This window comes from Anomaloglossus baeobatrachus, chromosome 2 (assembly GCF_048569485.1).
Source record: "Anomaloglossus baeobatrachus isolate aAnoBae1 chromosome 2, aAnoBae1.hap1, whole genome shotgun sequence".
In the NCBI taxonomy this organism is placed as follows: Eukaryota; Metazoa; Chordata; class Amphibia; order Anura; family Aromobatidae; genus Anomaloglossus; species Anomaloglossus baeobatrachus.
Window position 1 is genome coordinate 20,442,829 of NC_134354.1, and position 23,068 is coordinate 20,465,896.

General features: G+C 54.7%; 1 protein-coding gene across 1 annotated transcript in view; it reads right to left on the bottom strand.

The window, feature by feature from the left end:
• The window catches only part of LOC142281275 (beta-1,4-galactosyltransferase 4-like), a 101,098-nt gene that overhangs the window by 26,282 nt on the left and 51,748 nt on the right, over nucleotides 1–23,068 (bottom strand). The window contains exon 3 of the mRNA XM_075332833.1: nucleotides 6,267–6,454. Within this exon, the coding sequence (XP_075188948.1) occupies nucleotides 6,267–6,454 (188 nt within the window). The remainder of the gene's footprint in view (nucleotides 1–6,266; nucleotides 6,455–23,068) is intronic.

The window sequence follows — 23,068 nt, forward strand, 5'->3', positions numbered from 1 at the left end:
TGATGAGGGTGACTACCAACTCGCCTTCCTTAGCCCTTTTATGTTTGTGGTGACCCCGACTTGAAGTCCCTACGGGGGTCACCCACTTCACCAGTTGCTGCTGCCTGTTCTCCCCTCGTTTCGGCCCGTTTGCTTGTAGCCTGGACCAGGTCACTCCGGCTGCTTGCCTCCTGTGAACTATGGGCCCTCACTTTGCTACGTGGCTATGGACTCTGTGGTGTTGTCTTGGAGGTCTGAAGTGCCCCCCCAGGCAGGTTTGGCAGAAGAAAGGTGAATCTATCTCTGCACTGGGACCTGTTACCCTTGCGGGCCTGGTAACTCCCTGGAAGTCCCCTTACTCTGCCACCCCTTTGCTCTCTCTAGCCTTGGGTGGATTTCGGGTGGCACTACCAGGTGACCAATCTCCCCCATCGGTAGTCACTGCGCGTACGCTGTCAGCTTGTCACAGCCTGCAGGGTCTGCTCCTCACGTCTGCTCTCCCTGAGCTGCACTCACTAACTGGCTCACTACTTCCTCCTCTCCTGTTCTTGCCTACGCAACCTAGCAACCAGGCTCTCTACCACACCCCTTGAGTGGACATGGAGGCCACGCCCCCTCCTGGATTCCCCAGGGGTCCTCCCAAAGGTAGATGTGTGAGACCTGATTACTATGCGCCTGTGTAGTCACACCTCGGTCAGCCTTCTGGATTACCTGTATTGTACTGCCCCCAGCATGGGTGCAGTACTCAGTGGTGCCTGACCAGGTCAGGGGCGCCACAGGTACTCACCAAAGCAGCGGTGGTACTCCCATTATTACCACATACCGTGGGTGGCGTCACGGACTTCACCCAAAATCCACACACAACGTTAACCCCCCTTTCAATTAAAGTGACCGCGAGACCCCCGGGTCCGGAGACCCTCGAGCCACCCACAGAAGGTCTGGATCCGAGCAGCTCAGCTGCTGCAAGCGGGGCGGTACACCTCAATTTTTGGCATCACAAACAGGATTGTAACCCATCCACCTACCTGGTGGAAGTGCGCCTTGTCCTGGACTGTTAGCGGTGATCCGCTGCAAATTTTTGAACCGCTGCCATTTTGCCGCCATTATTAGGCGCGAAAAACAACACCCAGCGTCTTCTTCCTCGAGAAAGGGCGCAAAGGAGAAGCCCCGCCCCCTGGGAACAAGGCCGGAAGGAAGAAACACCCTGAGGCTGAAAACGAAACTAGCCAGCCGCACGAGGGAGTGCTCGCAATAGACCAAGGGGGGGGCGGGCGAAGAGACTGCAGCATGTAACCAGAACTGTGAACTGCAGGGACGCCAGGACTCTGCAAAATTCCATTCCTGGACACAAGAGCGGCAAGATGTCACAGCAGGCTGCATCCCCGACGACATCCCATCCGGCTCCGAGCCAGACCGCAGCCCCGATGACATCATCCCCGGTAGTCCGCCCGGCCGCAACAGAGATGACGTCGGCCCCGGCAGTCCGTCCGGCCGCAACAGAGATGACGTTGGCTCTGGCAGTCCACCCGGCCGCAACAACGGCAGCATCCGTCCTGAAATCTTCCCCAGCTGCAGCGCCAGCCGCTCCCAAATACCCCGTCCCAGCTGTGGAACAGCGGGGGTGCACCTGCTGAGAGGAGGGGCAGGCCACTGAGCATTGGGGCTCTCGGCAGTTAGCGAGGCCAGTTGTAGCCGGTGCCGAGGGCATCTGAGTGGGCCTGGCTCCTGAGCAGGAGGCGGAACATGGAACCCGTGCCCCATATTGGGAGCGGCAGCAGTTGTAAAAATGTTGTTTTATGGACTGGCAGGAAGGACAGTTTAGCAACGTTGTGAGCAAAAATGCCTCCCCTTAGGGGGATGAAATGTTAATGTTTTACCCATTTTTGCATTGCAGTTTTCCTGAAAAATAAAACAGTCGGTGTCCGGACAGCCTGCGGACGGGCTGTGTTTTACCAAGGGGGAATGTGATGCCCTGGCAAAGCCAGGTAGTCACAGAAAGAGTTAAACCTCCTTGGTACCACCTGATCCCACACTGGTACTGTGAGGCAGCCACACCCCCCCCTGTGTAACTAAAAGAGCAGGAGGGGAGGAGTTGAGGCAGTCGGTGGAAGGAGAGAGAGGAGAGCAGACAGGGGTTGTAGCTCCTGTGCTACTGGGGAAGTGAAGCAAAGAAATAGCAGAGTTCTTGGAGCTGAAGTGGAGAGTAGGCTCAGGGGAACCCGTAGTGCACCGGGGCAGGGTAGTGGCCCGCCGGTAGTGTGCACGGGACCCCGGACTTGTGCAAAGAGAGGACTTCCCCCGTCTGAAACTGAGAAGGTGACTCTTAGCTGAAGTGCAGGAGAGAGAGGGCCCTGCTTCTTGTACTGGGTGTGGGATCCAAACACCCCCGTACCAAAGGCCCACGGACACCAGCAAGTTTTGGTTAAGTACTGGACTCTGTGTGAGTTATTATATCGAACAGTGAGTACAGCACCATCCCCCGGTCCAACCGAGTGCACCGGTCCCTGCAGCCGCCATCTCCCCAGCACCAGGCCCTGGGGCATCCATCCCTACCCACGGAGGGTTAATAACATCCGGCTGCTAGCCCAACAACCCGAGTGCTCACCAAAGCAGCGGTGGTACTCCCATTATTACCACATACCGTGGGTGGCGTCACGGACTTATCACCCAAAATCCCCACACAACGTTAACCCCCCCTTTCAATTGAAGTGCCCTTGAGCCACCCACAGAAGGTCTGGATCCGAGCAGCTCAGCTGCTGCGAGCGGGGAGGTACATCCCCACTTCTTGTAGAGAGACCAAGACCCACGCTTACTTCCTGTAGAGACAAAGACCCGCCCCCACTTCCTGTAAAAACACAAAGAACTGCCCCAACTTCTTGTAGAGGACAGACCCGCCCCCATTTCCTGTAGCAAGACAAAGGCCCCCCACTTCCTGTTGAAAGACAAACAACCGCCCCTGTAGCTAAAGAACCGCCCCTACTACTGTAGAAAGAAAATTACCCATACTTATTGTAGAAAGGCAAAGAACCGCCTCAACTTCTTGTAATGAGAAATACCCCCCTTACTATAGAGCGACAAAGACCCCCCCCCCACTTCCTGTAGAAAGAGCCGCCCCTGCTTCCTAATCCATCTTGGTGTTTCTGGTTCTAGAAGCGGATTCCATTTGACAACAGGCAGTGACTGCAAGTTACATAGCACAAATACACCAATCAGCATGCACTAGTTACTTTTTTTAAGGATACCTCTCAATTTTGTGATGGCATTAGACATCAGATGAGCCGAAAGACAAGCACAAGTTAAATGATAATATCATTCACCAGTAAGAGGAAGCTCACTGCCTACTGTTTATACATTGACCTCAATAATAAACCAGTATGCCGTGAGCTCCCCCTAGTGGTTGAACCAGGCAGGAATAAATTTATCATTTTGCTTTCTGTTTATATAGGACTTGGAGTTCAGTATCAGAAAGCCTGAGCTCTGACTGCTATAAAGATCATCAAGAAACCTATGAGAGATATTGTTCTATATATTTAAGAAGTGTTCTTGTTTATTACTTACTGTATATAATGGAGACAGTCAGTAGCAGTCTATCTCCTCATCTACTCTACATTCCAAACTTTGCTGGATAACTTTATTTATTTTTTTTCTTCTTACACTATGACTATGTGCCGCTCCTGCAGCAGTCGAACTGCTCGGATCCGAGGTTTCTGTGGCTTAAGGGTCTCCGGACCCGGGGGCTTGCGGCCACTCAAATGTAAGGGGGTATTTACAGGGGATAAATGTTTGTGATGCCACCTGCGGGTTGCGGGAAGGGTAGTACCGCCGCTGCCAAAGGGAGTACTGGGGTAGATGGTGTGGGGCAGTAAGGTGTCAGTCCCTCCGCAGGTAGGGAAGGTCATGGACAGTGGGGGAGATTTGGTGAGCGGGTGGCTTGGCCTTGGGAAAGCAGGGTGCAGGGGTCAAGTTACTCACTTTGGTAGTCTTGGTGCTGGATTAGGTGGAATAAGCAGACACTCACACAGATGGTAAACCAAAGTCTCTAGGCACCGCAGTCTCTACGGGGGGAGCCCGTCCAGGTGCCGCTCCCACCGGTGTCACTTGGTAAGTCTGAAGCACTGCCTCCGTGCACAAATTGACCGTTGTGGCCTCTCGACTTGAAGCTTTCGGGCCCCGCTCACTATGTGTAGTGTAGCTGTGCTGTTGATGGTTGGCACTAGTGGGTTGCGCACTTTGGAGAACCCTATCCCCCGCGTTGTGCTGACGCCTTCAATCTCTAAGCTCCTGAGAAGGTCCCTGAAGGTCTCCTTCTTCTGCAGGTTAATTGCCAGGACGTTGAATCGGCTCCTGACCTAGGGTCCTGTACCCCGACGTGCTCGGTACTGGTCCGCTTATTGGGCTTGCTGATGCCGACAATCCTCCAAGACTATGTCCGTCGCACCCTTTTCCAATGTCACTGCTACCGGTCCCCAACTCCTGTGGTCCCGGACGACCGTCTGCGACCCAACCTTGGTCTCGCTCCCTGGGAGCTCGGTACCGGTAAGGTAATTGGTGGGCTTTCTGGTGCCGACAGTCCTCCTAGACTATGTCCGTCACACCCCTGTCCAATGTCCCTATATCGGACGGGGGCCAGACCACTGCAAGGGGGTGCTCGGATCAGGGCTCGTTACTGTGGCTTCAGTGGCAGCCGGACCCGGGCTCGTGCAGCCGTCCATCCTCACAACCGTAGGAAGGGAGTATTTACAGAGGAATAGTTTGTCAGTGACGCCACCCGTGGGTTGCGGAAAGGGTTGGTGACACCGCCGCTGCCTTGGTATGGGACGTCCGGGGCTGATGGAGTTGGGGAGCAAGGTGGAATCCCCTCCACGGGTAGGGGAGTGTAGTCCCGGGGCCCAGATGGACGGGAGTGATGGCCGCGGAGAGTGTCATGCAGGGTTGGACAGGGGATGGATGGTGTACTCATAGTTCCAAAGAATTGCACATAGAGTCCAGTGGTAAACCAGGTTGCCAGTGACCGGTTGTCTCCGGTGGGTGTATTCGGGTCCCACACCCTGATGTAGCAAACAGGGTTCCCTTCCTCCTGCACTCAGTGTTTGTGTCTTCAATGGGACAACTCCGCTTGAAACGGGGAAGTCCACTCCTGGTACTTTGTATGTTGGGAGCTGTGGCCCGCAAAATCTGACCCTTGGGATCTCTCTGGGTTCTGGCGGACACCCTATTCCCCGCGTTGGGCTTCCGTTTCGCTCTCTGGGCTTACTGTGGAACAAGGCCTGAAACCTTGTCCCCGGCTGGTCAATTGACAAGGGGCTTGAAACCTTCCTCGCCTTAGGGTCCAGGCACCTTGATTGTGTACGGCCTCCGGACCGGATTCCCACTGTCGGCACCGGCGGGCTACATTCCTGCCCCGGTCCACTTAAGGTCTCCCGCTACCGGATCTCCATCGCTTGTGGTCCTGCTTGCCGTCTACTACCTAGTCAGTAGTCCAGTAGTCCAGGGGCCCCAACCTCTGACTCCGCTGTCACTCCACTACTCTCACTTCAACTGTCAGTCCTCAACTCCTGTCTGTCCCAGACTCTTTCTGCTGTGTTCCCTCCCCTGACACCTCAGGACCCCTAGGTGGGCACTCCCATCCGCCTTGTCCCGCCAACTGGTATGTCCCTATTGTCATGGGGGGTGACTAGGCTTTACTGGCTGGTGTTGTGCATCTGGGTGTGGGTTTTGTGTTGGAACGCCAAGGAGGATGGAGTCTTGTACCAGAGAGATTTGTACAACCTCTGTGGCAACCTGGTTTTGCCAGGGCGTCACATCCCTGCTACCGGTCCCCGACTCCTGTGGCCCCGGATCACCGTCTGCGACCCAACCTGTCGCCTCCCTGGGAGCTCCAAATCCTCAGTTCCTCACTCTTTGTGGGCCAACATTGAACTGTCCGTCTCCCCTCCCACCGGTCTGCCTGACCCCTAGGTGGGTGGCCCTACTCCAACTTGACCAATCCACTGGTGTGTCTGTACATGTCATGATGTGAGGTGTGGTTGGGATTTGTAGATTTGTAGTGTGGATGTTAGTGACACTGTTGTTGGGAACCTGGAACCATGGGCGGTAGGCCCTGCACCCAGGGGGATAGGATGCAGTTCCCTGTAGCACCCTGATTTATTCAGGGGCGCTACAACTACAATTATTAAGACCATGCCAACTGTTTTTTTCTAAGCATCTGTTGACATAACAAAAGAAAAATTTCTGGCAGAAAGAACAAATTTTGACACATGAGAATCTGCCGAGACATTTCCTCTTACTTGTAGTTAGTGGCATTGCAGACCACCACCAGGTGTTTGGGTTCACTGTCGCAGAGGTAAGTGTTATAGTCGTTCTCTGGGACCAGGTCCACGTCGTGGAATATAAAGCAGTCCCAATTCTCCTCTTTTAAAGCCTCCAAATACCCAATGTTCAGTAGCTGGGCTCGGTTAAAGGTATCATTTCCAGCCTGCGGGACATAGAAAGACATTGTGAATAACAGCCGGGGTAGGTGGAAGGGGGAGGTCCTGCAAACATCCCACCGCTGCCACCAATATGTGACGAACCGCACCTCGCAGCCCCGCCCTGACGTCTCTAGTACGTCGGGGTCAAGAGATACGATTTCGTCACTTCCATCAACACATGACGTTCTACACCCCCTGGGGTCAGCTTGGCACAGTTTTCCGCAGACACCCCCTGTTTGCATGAGCACAGGAAGGCAGAGTGAGTGATCCAGAGTGGCAGGGAGAACCTATTCACTAGCCCCAGTGAAACAGGGTCCTGCCAGTCCGGTAGTACTGCCACCAGTTCATCGTTAGATATAAGCCTAGTCCATTCACAGGATTATATTGGGCCAGAAACCAGCCAAGGTAGCATGTAATATTAAACCGAGAATACGAATGTGGGAATTCGTGGACTGAGATAAAAGAGCAACCCAGGATTAAGTTATATATTTAATCGCCTTAGGGCACACTAGATAAAACACTATTTACACTGTGAATACACAGATAGGGTAGGAAGAATTGCAAATATAGGTAAGGGTACAGATACAAACAGTTATACCTAAGTCAGTTACCAGTTTCCTTGGACGCTTCACCTTGGGTGTTGGGAGCCACATGGAAGATGATATGGAGCCAGGGTTTACCTGTTGCATCCAGCACGTTACTCTACGTGACCTTCCCACAGAATAACGTGTAAGAAATATGGTGGATAGCTTTTATCCACCTCGTCAGTCACTCCCTTTCTCACACCCTGGGTAATCCTACTCCCTCCCCTGGGTCCGATGGCTGAAAACTCCCAAAAACCTATATATGGGTCAGAACTTCTTACTGGAAGGTCACATGCAGAAGATTCTGGTGCCAATGGATCTGGCAAGGTCCCCCGTTACGCTTAGAGACCAAACACGGCCATTCTACTTATCTCCCCACCCCGGGGTGCTCGGAAGAGTCAGAACCTAGGTGCCTGTACGGCCTGTCCCCGTGGTCACGGAATATAATCAATATAAGCCTAGAATATATGGTAATTCCATAACACCTGCTGGAATTACATCTCCTATCCGAAGAATGCTTGTGCACGTGGATTAACAGCAGGGGCTTCATCCTGAGAGAGGAATTGTCCTATGCACTTAATTTTGTCACCTTACCATTTGTTAGTGTGACGCCCTGGCAAAACTAGGTTGTCACAGAGACTGCACAAATCCTCCAGTGCAGGACTCCATCCTCCTTGGCATACCAACACAAACCCACACCCAGGTATGTGACACCAGCCAGCAAAGCCTAGTCACCCCCCATGACAATAGGGACACACCAGTGGGTGGGACCAGGCGAATGGGAGCGCCCACCTAGGGGTCCTGAGGTGTCCTGGGAGAGAACAAGTGAGTTGAAGTGGGGAGTTGAGTACTGACAGTTGAGGAGAGAGGAGCGTGAAGTGACAGCGGAGTCAGGGGTTGGGGCCCCTGGACTACCGGACAACTGACTAGGTGGCAGACGGCAGACAGAGCCACAGGCAACGGAGATCCGGTCGCGGGAGACCTAAAGTGGACCGGGGCAGGGTTGTAGCCCGCCGGTGCTGACAGCGGAAATCCGGTCCGGAGGCCGTGCACAGTCGGGGTGCCTGGACCCTAGGGCGAGGAAGGTTTCAAGCCCCTTGTCAATTAGCCAGCCGGGGACAAGATTCCACGTCTTGTCCCACCAGCAAGCCCAGAGAGCGAAACAGAAGCCCAACGCAGGGGATAGGGTGTGTATAAGAACCCAGAGAGATCCCACGGGTCAGATTTCGCGGGCCACAGCTCCCAACATACAAAGTTACCGGGAGTGGACTTCCCCGTTTCAAGCGGAGTTGTCCTGTTGAAGACACAAACACTGAGTGCAGGAGGAAGGGACCCCTGTTTGCTGTACCAGGGTGTGGGACCCGAATACACCCGCCGGAGGTTACCGGTCACTGGCAATCTCTCTGGAAGACAAGGGCCCAGAAGGCAGTGCGTTGCCTTCATTCTTGGTACTCAGGCTGTGTGTGACAGCGGCTAACTAGGCTGTCTCTCCAGGGGATAAAGACACATTCACATCAGCCTGACTGGCTGGGGATAACGCTTTTCTATTCTCTTGACCGGCTAGGGATACAGCTTTCCCATTGTGACAAGCTGTGGGCAACACTTGTCCCTCATCTTGTCCGGCTGTGGGAAATACTTTCCCCACCATCCTGGCAGGCCATGGGAGACACTCCCTTGCCATCCTGACAGTGTGTAAAACTTTCCCATCTGAACAGACTATAGGTACAACTTTCCCATCAGTCTGATCGGCTGGGGGTACCACTTCCCGACTACCCACTCACGTAATGGGTACCACTTTCCCATCCCCCTGACAACCGGTGGGTACAACTTTCCCATCATCTGGACAGGTTAGGGGTACAACATTCCCATCACCCTGACCTGCTGTGGGAAACCCTTTCTCATACCTTGATAGGTTATGGGGACTGCTTCTGTCGCAGGCAGCGGGGCGCTGCGCTCCCTAACGCTTGGGTCCGGCGCTGCTGCTGCTGCTCGGTGGCTCGAGTGGGGGGGCCGGATCCGGGGACTCGAGCGGCGCTCCTCGACCGTGAGTGAAAAGGGGGTGGTTTGTTTGGGGATTTAGTCCGTGACGCCTTGTGGTCAAGATGGGCACCATCGCTGCTGGTGACAGGGATCCCGGGAGCGATGGTAGGGAGCAGCTGGGATGTTGTTTTCCCCCTTTGTGGGTAGGGGTTGGAGGTCCCGGGGCCCGGTGGTGTGACGGGGAGGCAGGGTTGGTGAGGTGCAGGGTTGCAGGGACAGCGCGGCACGGTGCCGGATGACACTGGTGTACTCACTCAGCAATAGATGCACAAAGTCTCTGGTAAACCAAACGGCTGGATGGACGGGTCCCGCAGCCGGCTGCAGTGTCTCTCCCCGGACAAGTGATGGCGGCTGTCTTTCCCTGCACCTTTGTGTACTATGTTGACTCCGATGGCTTCCCAACGGTAGTCCGTTCCCCGGTGTATAGGTGCCGGAGGAGCCCGTTTTGCCCGCAGGCGCTGGCCCTTGGATCTCTAGCCTGTGGCGGTGGCTGTATATCCTCACAGTGTGAGCGGTTGCCTTCAATCGGGACTTGGTTGTTAGGGAACCCCGGGGGTTCCTGTCACATTCGAATTTGACTATTGGCGGCTCCAAGCCTGGTCGGGGTCCGATGGCCCTGCCTGTGTGCTTAGATTCACTCCGTTCCCCGGTCCGGTACCGGTGGGCCACCGCCCAGCCCCGGTCCTTAGGGCTCTGCAGACGGCCACCGCCGTCTGCCAACCTTGCTGACAGTGCCTGGGCTCCGACTCAGACACCTGCAGTTTGTGACCTCTCTCTTTCACCTCCTGAACTGAACTCCTGCTTTTCCCGCCTCCAGGCCTGTGAACTCCTCGGTGGGTGGGGCCAACTGCCTGGCTCCGCCCCACCTGGTGTGGACATCAGACCCTGGATGGAGGCAACAAGGGTTTTTGTCTGACTAATGTAACTGTCTTGGGGGGGGGGGGGTGCGTGTGTGTTTTGTCTGTGGCTACCTGGCTAGTCCAGGGCGCCACACTTCCATATCACCTTGACAAGCAGTGAGCCCAACTTCCCCATCGTCCGGACTAGCAGTGGGTACAACTTTCCCATCATCCAGGCCAGTCTTTGGTACCACTAACTGTCGGCCACGTCTCCAATGAACCCTTCTGAACCGTTACTCAGTTCAGCCGTCTTTGGTCCCAGACCACCAGCTCGAGGTTTGAGTCTGAGGGAAGCTGTTCCACCTGCTCCTGGAAAGTCCTCAGGCTGTTAGCAGTTTCCGACATCACCTGAAACCCCTGATTAGACGTTGTCAGAATAGACAAGACTACCACGTCTTCTGTCAGTTCAACAGGACCTGTCTGACTCGGTAGCCACTTGGTCTTGAAGAGGGAAAGCCGTTGGACCACTAAAGGGACCCCTTCAGCCCCACTGCTCCCATGGCAGGTAACAGCAGCCACAGCAACTGTAGCCATGGGTAGTGCCTGCTTCCCCTCGGCTCCTGACCAAGTCACTGGTTCAGGAAGACTAACGTAGTCTCCTGACATCCCTAATGTGGAAGAACCCTGTAATGAAACCATACATGGGAGCCCTACCTCTCCTGGGTTAGCTCCAACCCCAATTGCCTCCCAGCCCCTCCCCCCCAGAAATGCCTGCCATCTGCTTTTCCCTTCAGAGGGCAAAAGGCTTGGGCCCATTGCAGGTGTGGCGCCCTGGACAAGCCAGGTCGTCACAGGTACTACAGCAACACACCCCACACCCCGGCACACCGAAGTCAAACGCAAATCCTTGTTGCCTTCCTCCAGGGGCTGATGTCCACACCAGGGGGTGGGCCAGGCGGTTGGCCCCGCCCACCGAGGAGTTCACAGTCCTGGAGGCGGCTAAAGGTAGTCAGATCAGTTTGGAGAGGAGAAAGTGAGGAGTGAAGGAGTGTGGTAGTAGAGGAGACTGACCGTGTCCGGGTGCGTGGCCCGGGCACATACAGCAAGGTTGGCAGACGGTGGTGACCATCTGCAGGAGAGGCCGATTGGAGTGAACCGTAAGGACCGGGGTCGGGCGGTGGCCCGCCGGTACCAGACCGGGGAACGAAGAGACCCGATAGAAGGCAACAGCCCACACCGTAAAGGGAAACACAGTCACCGCCAAGGCTACAGTTCCCAGGGCCAGAGCCTGCGGGCAAAAGGGGCTCTCTCAGCATCCATCCAAGCTGGGGAGCGGGTTACCGGTGGGAAGCCATTGGAACCGTAAACACAACACAGGTGCAGGGAAAGGCAGTCACCATCAACCTACCGGGAGCAAAAACCACCGCAGCAGTCAGTGGGACCCGTCCATCCAGCCGTGTGTTTTACCAAGGACTTTGCATTCGTCATTGGCTGAGTGAGTACCACCGTGCCATGCGGCACCGCGCTGCCCCCGCGACCCTGCACCTCGCCAGGTCCCGTAACCCACCTGTCACATCCCTAACCCTCACCGGGGCCCCGGGACAACCAACCCCCTACCCACGGAGGGGAGAACTAACATCCAAGCTGCTCCCTGTCATCGCTCCCGGGATCCCCGTCCAGAGCAGCGGTGGTGTCACAACCTCACCACAACCGTGGGTGGCGTCACGGACAATATCCCTAACCTAAACCACCCCCTTTCACTCACGGGCGAGGAGCGCCGCTCGAGTCCCCGGGATCCGGCCCACCGCTCAAGCCACCGAGCAGCAAGCAGCAGCAGCCGGACCCGAGCAGTGGGTGAGCGCAGCGTCCTCCTCCCCGCCCGCGACAACTTGGAGTCACGAACAGGATCTTACCGCTCTGCCGTCTGGTAGAGGTGCACCTTGTGACCGCCGGAGGTGTCCGGCCGAAAATTTTGCGAAGCCGCCATTTTGGGCGCGAAAAGTCCCCGCTCGAGCGTCTCCTCGAGCAGTGGAGGCGCGAAAGCCGAAACCCCGCCCCTGTAGAGGAGGAGCCGGAAAAAGACTAAGGGGGACGGAAACAAGATGTCTGCGCCCGACGGAGCTGCTGGAGGAGCGGTGGTCGCAGCCGCATGTAACTAGCGCTGCAGCGTGCAGGGACGCCAGGACTCTGCTGAAACACGTGCCTGGATCCAGAAGCAAGATGTACCAGGAGCTCCCGGCCCAAGTCCACTTCATGCTGGCGAAGTGGATGTCGGAGATGAAGGGCCTGGCCGCAACCGTTTGGGCATCCGAAGTGGAGGTGGTCTCAGAGGAGCGGGTAAGCGACCCATGCCCCTATGTCCCCGAGGGATCGGTCAATACGGCTGAGAGGGGCCCAGCCTGCTGCCGTCCACCATGCTACCTCCCTCACTGCCCATGCCCGCGGCCAACGCCCCGACCGACCCGTTACCCCTGCCACCGGTAGCGGAGCCCGCAGCGTCTGTGGGAGAGGGCCCAGACCTGCGGCCTCCGGACCTTACCTTTACCACCTCCCTGGCACCCGCCCCAGCTTTCATCCCGACTGCGACGGAGATGACGACGGCCCCGGCAGTCCGCCCGGCCACAGCGGAGGCGACCCTCGATCAGAAGCCAGCACCGCAAGTCCCGTCGACCGGTCCCAAACACCGGGCCTCGGCTGAGGCACGGCGGGGATGCAGCTGCCAGGAGGTAGAGCAGGCCATGTCACAGCGGGGTCCCTCATTACCGAAGGTACCGGTCGTAGCCGGCACGGAGGGACTCTGGCTGGGCCCATCCCCCACACCGCTTGAACCGGAGCCAGCAGAAGGTGCTCCACACCGGGAGCGGCAGCAAAGGCAGCTGTGACGCGGGATTGCTGATTAAGAAAGAAAAGTTAGAGCATGGTAGCGGTTCCCGGTTACCTTGCTGTCAGTCCCCATTGGGACTCTGCTGACGTTCCAGACGGCCCTCAAGGCTAAGGAGTCCGGTTGGAGGAGCAGTCGTACCCGCATCATCGGCAGCTGAAAATGGAGTCCTGTGGGACAGTGTCACCCCTGTGTGAGGGTGGCGTTGGGGGCTCGTGCTGTTCGATGGTGGACTGTGGGAAAGCTGCACGAGGAAGCTGTACCGGAGCCAGGTGTTGTGGATGGCCCCTGGGACAAAGCTGACAGTCCCCGTTGAGACCCTACGGCAAGTCTCCGTTGGGACCCTACAGTTTTGTTTGTGGTAGCCCGTTGGCTACGAAGCACTGTTGTCCCCGTAGGGACTTTCTGCAAACGTTGCGTAGAAACTGCTACGGACAAGCCCGAGAACTTGCAGGGCAACCACAAACTTGTAGCATGTAAATAGAAATGTTGGCTATACCGTTACCGCCTCCGGAGAGGCTGATTTGGGAGCATGGGCCTGGAGGAAAGGGATGGCCCAGGCCCGCCACTACCGTAACCGGTGGCGATCCTCCGGGGGTTCAGGGGTCCCCATGGACGCGGGTCCCCTGAAAGAGACAGAACCCGCTCGGGCAACTTGGTTCAGGACTGAGGTAAAGGGGTGTTGCCCACTTCTTAGGGGCAGCATCAGGGCCAGGTTGTTTGGGTGAGAGAAGAGCGGAAGCCATTACCGTTTGCAACGTTCAAGTGTCCTTACAAAAATGCTTATGTTTTTACATGTTTTTACCGTTTTCTATCTTTTGCAGTTAACAAAAATAAAACCGGTGATGGACGGGCAGCCCGCGGACGGTCTGCATTTTACTAAGGGGGAATGTGGCACCCTGGACAAGCCAGGTTGTCACAGGTACTACAGCAACACACCCCACACCCCGGCTAGGCACACCGAAGTCAAACACAAATCCTTGTTGCCTTCCTCCAGGGGCTGATGTCCACACCAGGGGGTGGGCCAGGCGGTTGGCCCTGCCCACCGAGGAGTTCACAGTCCTGGAGGCGGGAAAAAGTAGTCAGGTCAGTTTGGAGAGGAGAAAGTGAGGAGTGAAGGAGTGTGGTAGTAGAGGAGACTGACCGTGTCTGGGTGCGTGGCCCGGGCACATACAGCAAGGTTGCAGACGGTGGTGACCATCTGCAGGAGAGGCCAATTGGAGTGAACCATAAGGACCGGGGATGGGCGGTGGCCCGCCGGTACCGGACCGGGGAACGAACAGAAGCCAGCACCATTCGGCAGGGCCTACGGACCCCGACCAGGCTTGGAGTCACCGTAAAGTTGGTCAAATCCGTTAGCGAAGGGAACCTCTGGGGTTTCCCAGCAGTCAAGACCCGATAGAAGGCAACAGCCCACACCGTAAAGGGAAACACAGTCACCGCCAAGGCTACAGTTCCCAGGGCCAGAGCCTGCGGGCAAAAGGGGCTCCCTCAGCATCCATCTAAGCTGGGGAGCGGGTTACCGGTGGGAAGCCATTGGAACCGCAAACACAACACAGGTGCAGGGAAAGGCAGTCACCATCAACCTACCGGGAGCAGAAACCACCGCAGCCGTCAGTGGGACCCGTCCATCCAGCCGTGTGTTTTACCAAGGACTTTGCATTCGTCATTGGCTGAGTGAGTACCACCGTGCTGTGCGGCACCGCGCTGCCCCCGCGACCCTGCACCTCGCCAGGTCCTGTAACCCACCTGTCACATCCCTAACCCTCACCGGGGCCCCGGGACAACCAACCCCCTACCCACGGAGGGGAGAACTAACATCCAAGCTGCTCCCTGTCATCGCTCCCGGGATCCCCGTCCAGAGCAGCGGTGGTGTCACAACCTCACCACAACCGTGGGTGGCATCACGGACAATATCCCTAACCCAAACCACCCCCTTTCACTCACGGGCGAGGATCGCCGCTCGAGTCCCCGGGATCCGGCCCACCGCTCGAGCCACCGAGCAGCAAGCAGCAGCAGCCGGACCCGAGCAGTGGGTGAGCACAGCGTCCTCCTCCCCGCCCGCGACACAGGTAACAGCGGCCGGTGTAACCGTGGGTAGTGTCCGCTTCCCCTCACCTTCTGACCAAGTAACCGGTTCAGGCAGACTAACCTGGCCTCCTGACATCCCGGTTTTGGAGGAACCTTGCAATGAGACCTTATCTGGGAGCCTTACCTCTCCTGGGACAGCTCCACCCTCAATTGCCTGTGCCCCCACCCGCAGATGCCTGTCTCCTGCATCTCCCCTCAGAGGACAAATGTCCCAGTGTCTCTGTGACGCCCTGGGCAAGCCAGGGGTCACAGGTCATCACACCACCACACCCTACATCCCAGTTAGGAACACCAAGGCTACTAAAATCCTTGTTGCGTTCCTCCAGGGGCTGATGTTCACACCAGGGGGTGGGCCAGGCGGTTGGCTCCGCCCACCGAGGAGTACACAGCCCTGGAGGCGGGAGAAACCAGGCAGTCAGCTCAGGGAAGAGCTTGAGTCAAGAGTGAGAAGTGGAAGTTCAAAGTAGAAGGAAGTGGTAGAGGAGCTAAGTGAAAGTGAAGTGGTAGTGGAGCAAAGAAGAAAAGAGTAAAAGTGAGCGTAGAAAGCCCTGAAGTTGGTCCGGCTAAGTGCAGGACAGTGTCAGCAAGGTCAGCAACAGCGGTGATTGTCTGGAGGGGGACTGCTCGGAGGTTGCTGGAAGGACCGCGGACGGGTAGTGGCCCGGCGGTCTGGAGCAGTATACGAAGGACAGTCAGCACCAGGGCAAGGGTCTCTCGGACCCCGGCAAGGCTAGGAGTCGCCATAATTTGCCAAATCCGTCAGTGAAGGGAACGTCGATCCCCCAACAACCAAGTCCCGACTGAAGGCAAAAGTCCAACCATTAAGGAGGAACACCGCCACCGCCAGGGCACCAGTTCCTCGGGGCCAGCGTCTGCGGGCAAAGCAGGGCTCCTCCGGCCCATATCCAAGCCGGGGAGCGGGTTACCGGTGGGAACCCATCGCTACCAACATAGAAACACTAGGTGCAGGTCAAAGGGACATCACCGTTACCTACTGGGAGAGCAAGTGCAGCCGTCCGTGGGAACCGTCTTTCCAGCTGTGTGGTTTACCGTAAAACTGTGTCAACGTCTCAGGCTGAGTGAGTACCACAGTGCCGCAAGGCACCGCGCTGCCCCCGCGTCCCTGCGCCCACCAAGCCCTGCATCTCCCAACTCATCACTGGGCCCCGGGATCACCAACCCCTACCCACGGAGGGGCAACACAACAACTGGCTGCTCCATACCATCCTTCCCGGGATCCCCATACAGAGCAGCGGTGGTGTCAACCAAATCACCACAACCGTGGGTGGCGTCACGGACAATAAACCATCCCCACACCCAACAACCCCCCTTTCACTCACGGGCGAGGAGCGCCGCTAGAGTCCCCGGGATCCGGCCCATCGCTCGAGCCACCGAGCAGCAGCAGGCCGCAGCAGCCGCGGCGGCTGGACCCGAGCAGCGGTGGGAGAGCGCGGCGTCCCCTCCTCCGCCCGCGACATCTCAGCTGACAGGGCTTTACTCTACTTTACCAGACTGAACCTGTACTTGTGATCTGTCCCGGACTGGGGTTGTGATACTTCGGTCTTCAGGGGAGCGTCCACCTCCCAGCAGCCAGTCACCGTCATAGATGTGGCAGAGCAACACATCACGTGGAGTGTCTTATTACAAAACAACATGCACTGATTTAATCGTTCATCACCCTTCTTGATAGGTTTGTCCATTACTATCCCGTTCTTCTGCCACTGTACTCTCGGGTACTTTTTCTATCTAGCCCTCACCATGGGTATTTGCCTTCCAGTGGCCGCGCCTAAGCCTCTATTTAGCCTAGTTCTTGTCTCTGTGGCTACCCATGTCTAAGTGCTGCCTCGAATGGCTACACCTAGCCCGTCCCGAGGTGAACCATAGGCTCTGAACACACAGAGGATGCCTCTGGGTTCCCTGACTAACCCAATTTACCAAGCATTGTCCGCACACCTGGAATCCCCCTGCAGAACTAACTCTCTCTCTGGTCTGTCTCACCACCTAATCCTTTGCTCTGTTACTCCTTACATCTTGGCTGTCCATTACCTCAACAACCGGAAAGTACCTACTACACTGCCCATGCTAATGTGACGCCCTGGACACCCAGGGGTCACAGGTCATTACACTCACCACATACACCCCCACCCCAGTGAGGTATCACCAGTCAACCAAAAGACCTGATTGCCTCCCTCAGAGTCAGACAGGCACACCAGGTGGGCGGAGTCAGGCGTAAAGACACGCCCTCCGAGGAGTCTGCTGGTCTGAGGCAGGAAAACACTAGGGAGTTCAAGTTCAGAGTTTGGAGAGTGAGGAGCTCAGTTCTGTGTGGGGCCTGGGTTGGAGCCTAGGACCCCAGATCAGTCAGGTAGGCAGACGGTAGTGGCCGCCTGCAGGAGACTGGGAATATGACCAGCGGAACCGAAAGGGACCGGGACAGGGTAGTGGCCCGCCGGAACCGAATCGGGGAGCTAACTGGATACCGGAGCACTAGGCAGGGTACTCAGACACCGAACTAGGCTATAAGCCACCACCATAGTCAAATCAACTGATTGCGGTCTGGACCTCAGGGGTTCATTCCCACTTAAGTCCCGATTGAAGGCAACAGCCCAACCCGTCCGGATAGTAGCCACCGCCAGAGGCCAGAGATCCAAGGGCCAGCGTCTGCGAGCAAACGGGCTCCTACGACACATATACGCCGGGGAGCGGGCTACCCGTGCCCAGGCACGGTAGCCAAGATCACATACAGGTGCAGGAGAAAGGCGGACATTACCAACCTATCTGGAGAAACTGCAGCCGGCTGCGGGCCCCGTTCGTCACCCCGTTTGGTTTACCAGTGACTCTGTGTGGTTTAATCGTGAGTACACCAGTGCCATCAGGCACCACACCGTGCTGCGCCCCTACACCGCTCCCAGGATTCCCTGCACCTTTACCGTAGCGGTGGTGTCCACCATCACCACAACCCGTGGGTGGCGTCACGAACTTTACAACACAACCACCCCCACAACCCCTGCGTGCACCGCCACTACACCCTTCCAGAGCGAGGTGACCCCAGGTCCAGAGGCGCTCGAGCCACCGACACACACACGAGCCCGGACCCAAGCGGCTCGGCGGTCGCAGCCAAGGCCGCAGGGCGGTACACTAAAACGTTCACTTGCTCTAATACCTACAGTATATGCTAGCATTCCTACTTAACATTCTTATACTTTTCGTTAACACATTAATCACACGCAACTTTGCAGCCGCTAGATGGTGCCGACCGCTGCACTGTTCCGGGTCTGCTACATTGCCAGACCGTATTTTAGAGCAGCAGCATCACTTTGACAAACAAACATTCTATAAAAAACTGTTCTTAAGGCCTCCGACACACATCCGTGAAAATGCACGCACGTCTGGTATGGTCCGTTTTTCGGGTTCGTGTCCCGTTTTTGTGTCCGTTTTTATGGTCCGTGTGGCATTTGTGTGACTGGCGTATGCTAGCCGTGTGTGCGTGTGTAATGCCCGTGTGTGCGTGAGATTTGTAACTGACGTGTGAGTGTGTTTTCCGTGTGAAATGTCCGTGTGTGTGAAGTAAAATGTCACTGATGTTTACCCGCAGACACAGACAGAGTCGTGCGCTGAGAATGTACTTCACCTGACTTCATTGTCATCCCGCGGCTCTGTCTGTGTCGTGTCCTGATTAGCGGTCACCCGTGAAGGAATCACCGGTGACCGCTAATCCCCTGAGTGACTGAAGTGAGCAGCGTGATTAGCGCTGCCATCACTCAGGTTACCCGCGGCTAGCTGGAGTCCTCCCCCCAAGACTGCAACTCACCTGTGACTTCATCGCTGTCACTCGGGTGACTCGCTGTCACAGTTGGAGGATCCAGCGGTGGCCGCAAGTAACCTGAGTGACAGCACAACTGATCGCACGGCTCACCTCAGTTGCTGTGTGGATCTGGCAGGAGTGGCGGTGTTCTTCTGCTGCTCCTGTCACCTTCATGTAGCAGAGCTGTAAGCGACGTGGGACCTCCGTGGATTACGCTGAACATGGATGGGTATTTGGGGCTTAATAAATTGGTGAACGAGTTTTTTTTTTAGTGTTTATTATTTCAAATAAAGGATTTTTCGTTGTGTGTGTTTATTTACTGTAACTTACAGATTAATCATGGAAGGTATCTCGGGGAGACGCCAGACATGATTAATCTTGGACTTAGTGGCAGCTATGGGCTGCCATTAACTCTTTATTACCCCGATTGCCAACGCACCAGGGCAATTCGGGAAGAGACGGGTAGAGTCCCAGAACTGTCGCATCTAATGGATGCGGCATTTCTGGGTGGCTACTGGCTGATATCGTTAGGCTGGGGGGCTCCCCATAACGTGGAGCTCCCCATCCTGAGAATACCAGCCTTCAGCCGTGTGACTTTACCCTGACTGGTATCAAAATGGGGGGGAACCGCACGTCGGTTTTTTAAATTATTTATTTATTTTACTGCACAGTATAGACCCACCCACCGGCGGCTATGATTGGTTGCAGTGAGACAGCTGTCACTCAGCGTGGGGGCGTGTCTCACTGCAACCAATCATAGGCGTCGGTGGGCGGGGAAAGCAGGGAATACGAGATTGATTAATGAGCGGCCAGCTTTTCCAAAATAGTAGAAGCCGCCGGAGCAGTGTGAACACCGTGCAGCGCCGCGCCGGTGATCGGGGATCGGTAAGTATGAGAGAGGGGGGAGACTGACCGACAGACAGAGAGAGGACAGACAAGACAGAGAGACCGACCGACGGACTGAGGGAGATTGACCGACATAGACAGAAAAAGAAAGAATAGCCGACATCGCTACAAAAAAGCACAAATCGTACACGGAGCATACGGAGATGCATCCGTGTCACGTACTTGTGCGCACCAAACCATTGACTTTCATGGTGTCCGTGTGTGCATGTTCCGTGCAGGAAACGGACATGCTGCCGTGAAAAACGGAAACACATACGGATCATGGACACGGACCCACGAACCTGATGAAAAACGCAAGTTTGACCACAAACATAGATTAACATTGGTGCACATTTGTCCATGTCTCCGGTATATACGGAAATGGACAAAACACGCACGTTTTTAACGTATGTGTGCCGGAGGCCTAAGATGCATACAATATGAAACACTATAAGCCCCATAGGAGTGAGGTAATCTAGCCCCCTCCAACACCAGCATCCTGGCTGTCCATACCCTGAGGCAGTGATGGAGAGCCATATCTGTTGGCTCACATGGCGTCACCTCATCCAGCCGCTCTGAACTGTTGGTACATGTTGGCAGCCACATGGGAGGTGATGTGGAGCCAGGTGTTTCCAGTTGCTTCCAGCACGTTACAGAATGTGACCTCCCCACAGAATAACATGTAAGAAATATGGTGAATGTGATGCTAAATACCCTAGTGGACGGGATCTGCGGGGAAGTCGAACAAGCCAGGCGTCCAGGAGATCATGTCAGTAACAGAGGGAGAGAGAAAAGCGAAGTCAGTGTGCGAGCCGAGAGTCAGTAAACCAGGAAGTCACATAAAGCACCAGGAAGAAAGCGGAGCCGGGGTCAGAATACAAGCTGAGGTCGGTAGCCAAGAGGACAAGTCAGGTACATGGGAGCGAGCAGAGTCGGGGGTCAGGAACAAGCCAAAGGTCAGGGAGGCAGGGAGTCAAGACGAAGTAGGGGAGGAGATGGGATGGGGTACAAGGAACTAGGAAGCGGGACAAGATCAGGTCAGTCACTTACGGGAACCACCAGAGACTTGCACTTCTAAATAGGAACTATCTCTGGCTGCGTTCTGGGTGGACTACCTCCTGGATAAAGCAAAGCCATACCCAGGAACGAGGCTTCAAAGAACAGAACCCTCCCACACCACACAGGACTTAGATCAGGAACATCAAATTCACTGGAAGAAAATATAAGGCCCAGTACATGCTCTGCAGGAGAGCAGAACACCACTCATCAGAATCATAACAGTGGACATCTTTTATCCCTGGTCGATCACTCCCTTTCTCACCCCTGGATGGTTCTACTCTCATCCCTGGGTCTGATGGCTGACAACTCCCAAAATCCTATGATGGGTCACAACCTCTCACTGGAAGGTCACAGGGAGGTGGTTCTGGTGCTATTGGATCTGGCTGGGTCCGTTACGCTTCCCTACCTAGCTTTTGCTAGCTATTCTATGTATCTCCCCATACCGGGGTGCTATGAAGAATCGGAACCCTGATGCGTATACGGCATGTCCTTGTGGTCCCGGAAATATAATCAATGTAAGGTTAGGATATATGGTTGTTGAGGACAAGAATTGAGTATACAAAAATACTTAATTCAGCCATTTCATAGACTCAGGTATATAGTTCAGTAGATGTGAACTAACACACATATTTGTGAATGCTTTTGTTTCTTACTAACATGTATATATGTATATTGCATATTCAGTGATTTTTCCTTAGACACAGTATATATATATATATATATATATATATATATATATATATATATAGCTTGAAGATGGCTGCTGCTTCCTGTTTTGCACATGGGACGATGGACGAAGAAATTCCTGGAGCCTGGACTGACCAATCCAAGGAGGATGTGCAGATCTCTCTACGTCATGAAGCCCTGACCTATGATACTTGATTAGACTAAAACTTTTGTTTACACCCCCTTACTGCTCAGTCTAGAGTTTTTTTCAAATAATAAAGATCACTTGGCCAGTGCTAGTCATGGAGATAGCTATAACTGACTTGCTGTCCGTTATTATTTAATCTCACGTGCACACATGAGATTATGATTAGAAACAGCAGTCAGATCCCGAGAGACCTTTTGAGTCTCACCATCATCATCGTCATATCAACTTGACACTTGGCGCCCAACGTGGGGCCATCGAGAAGGGTTAGTCAGAGCTTCCATTTTCCGGACGTCTGGGGGCTACTCCACAAGTATTCAGGTGTCGCTCGATAGGATTGATCCCCCTCCATTCCGCGGTAAGCATCATATACATTGTGTGTGCTGTTTGACCTGTGGTTCGAGAGACACCTGGCGAAAGGGGGTGGTCACTAGTCCGGAGAATGGTAGTGCACCGGAGACCTAACGGTGTGACTGTCACTCGCCGGTGACCTAGAGAAGGACCCAGCCCCTATAGGGGCTAGGCGTAGATGTTAAAGGATATGACTGTCTGTATTTCTGAGTTGTATAGAGGGAGAAATCAGGGGGGGGGGCTTTTTGAGTAGCTGTTGATTTGTATATAGTGTATGGTTAATCAGGCTTGTTATTTCTCTGTTTGGTTCTCGGAGAGTTAATTGTCTGTTATTGTTCACGGAGGGCTCTGCTGTAAGATAGAAACAGAGCAGGGTCGAATTACGCAACTAGTGCTTACAGTCTCTCACTAAGAGAGAAGAGAAAGGTGGGGGTCACTCATTCACGCAGCTACATTCCTTCACTGAGAACAGAAGAGAGCAGGAAGCAAGGAAGAAGGGGGGTCATGTGCCCAGCAGAGAGGCAGAGGGAGAGGAAACGGAGCCTAGGGACGCAGCTGCTGTCTTTGTTCTGTGAAAAAGAAGGGGGGTCAGCTACCCACTGCCTTTACATTGAGAAAGCAGGAAGGAGGGGGAAAGAAAGGAGGGGTCGATTACCTACTGCTGCAGTGTATATGTATGTATATATATATATACATATATATATATATATATGTATATATATATATACATACATGTATCAACTAGCTGGCTTATGCGTTTTTCAGTATTTTACAACTGTTTGCTTTTGAACAGAAGTATGAGAACTAGAGATTCCCCTGTGTTGCGGATGACACATTTACTGTTTATTAAATATGAGATATTAATTATTAAAATGTTGAATAGATAATAAATGAGGAGGGAAGGGTTCAGTTAACTTAAAGTTGAATTAGCGTATACCCCTGCGTTTCAGATGCATGTCACTGTCTGCGTAGCAGACGAGGCGGGAAAGGATTTCATTTTAGTTAAGTTAAAGGTGTCGGAATTAGCGTATTCTCCTGCATTTTAGACGCGCGTCACTGCGTTCGATATGCAAACGAGGCGAGAAAGAATTCCGGTTGGAGCCGGCCGGTCCAATTAGAGCACTGTATACTCTGTTCAAAAAATAAATATGTTGTTTTTAGTAGGAGCTGAGAACGCTGTCACCCTAGTTACAAAAAAAAAAAAAAAGTTGTG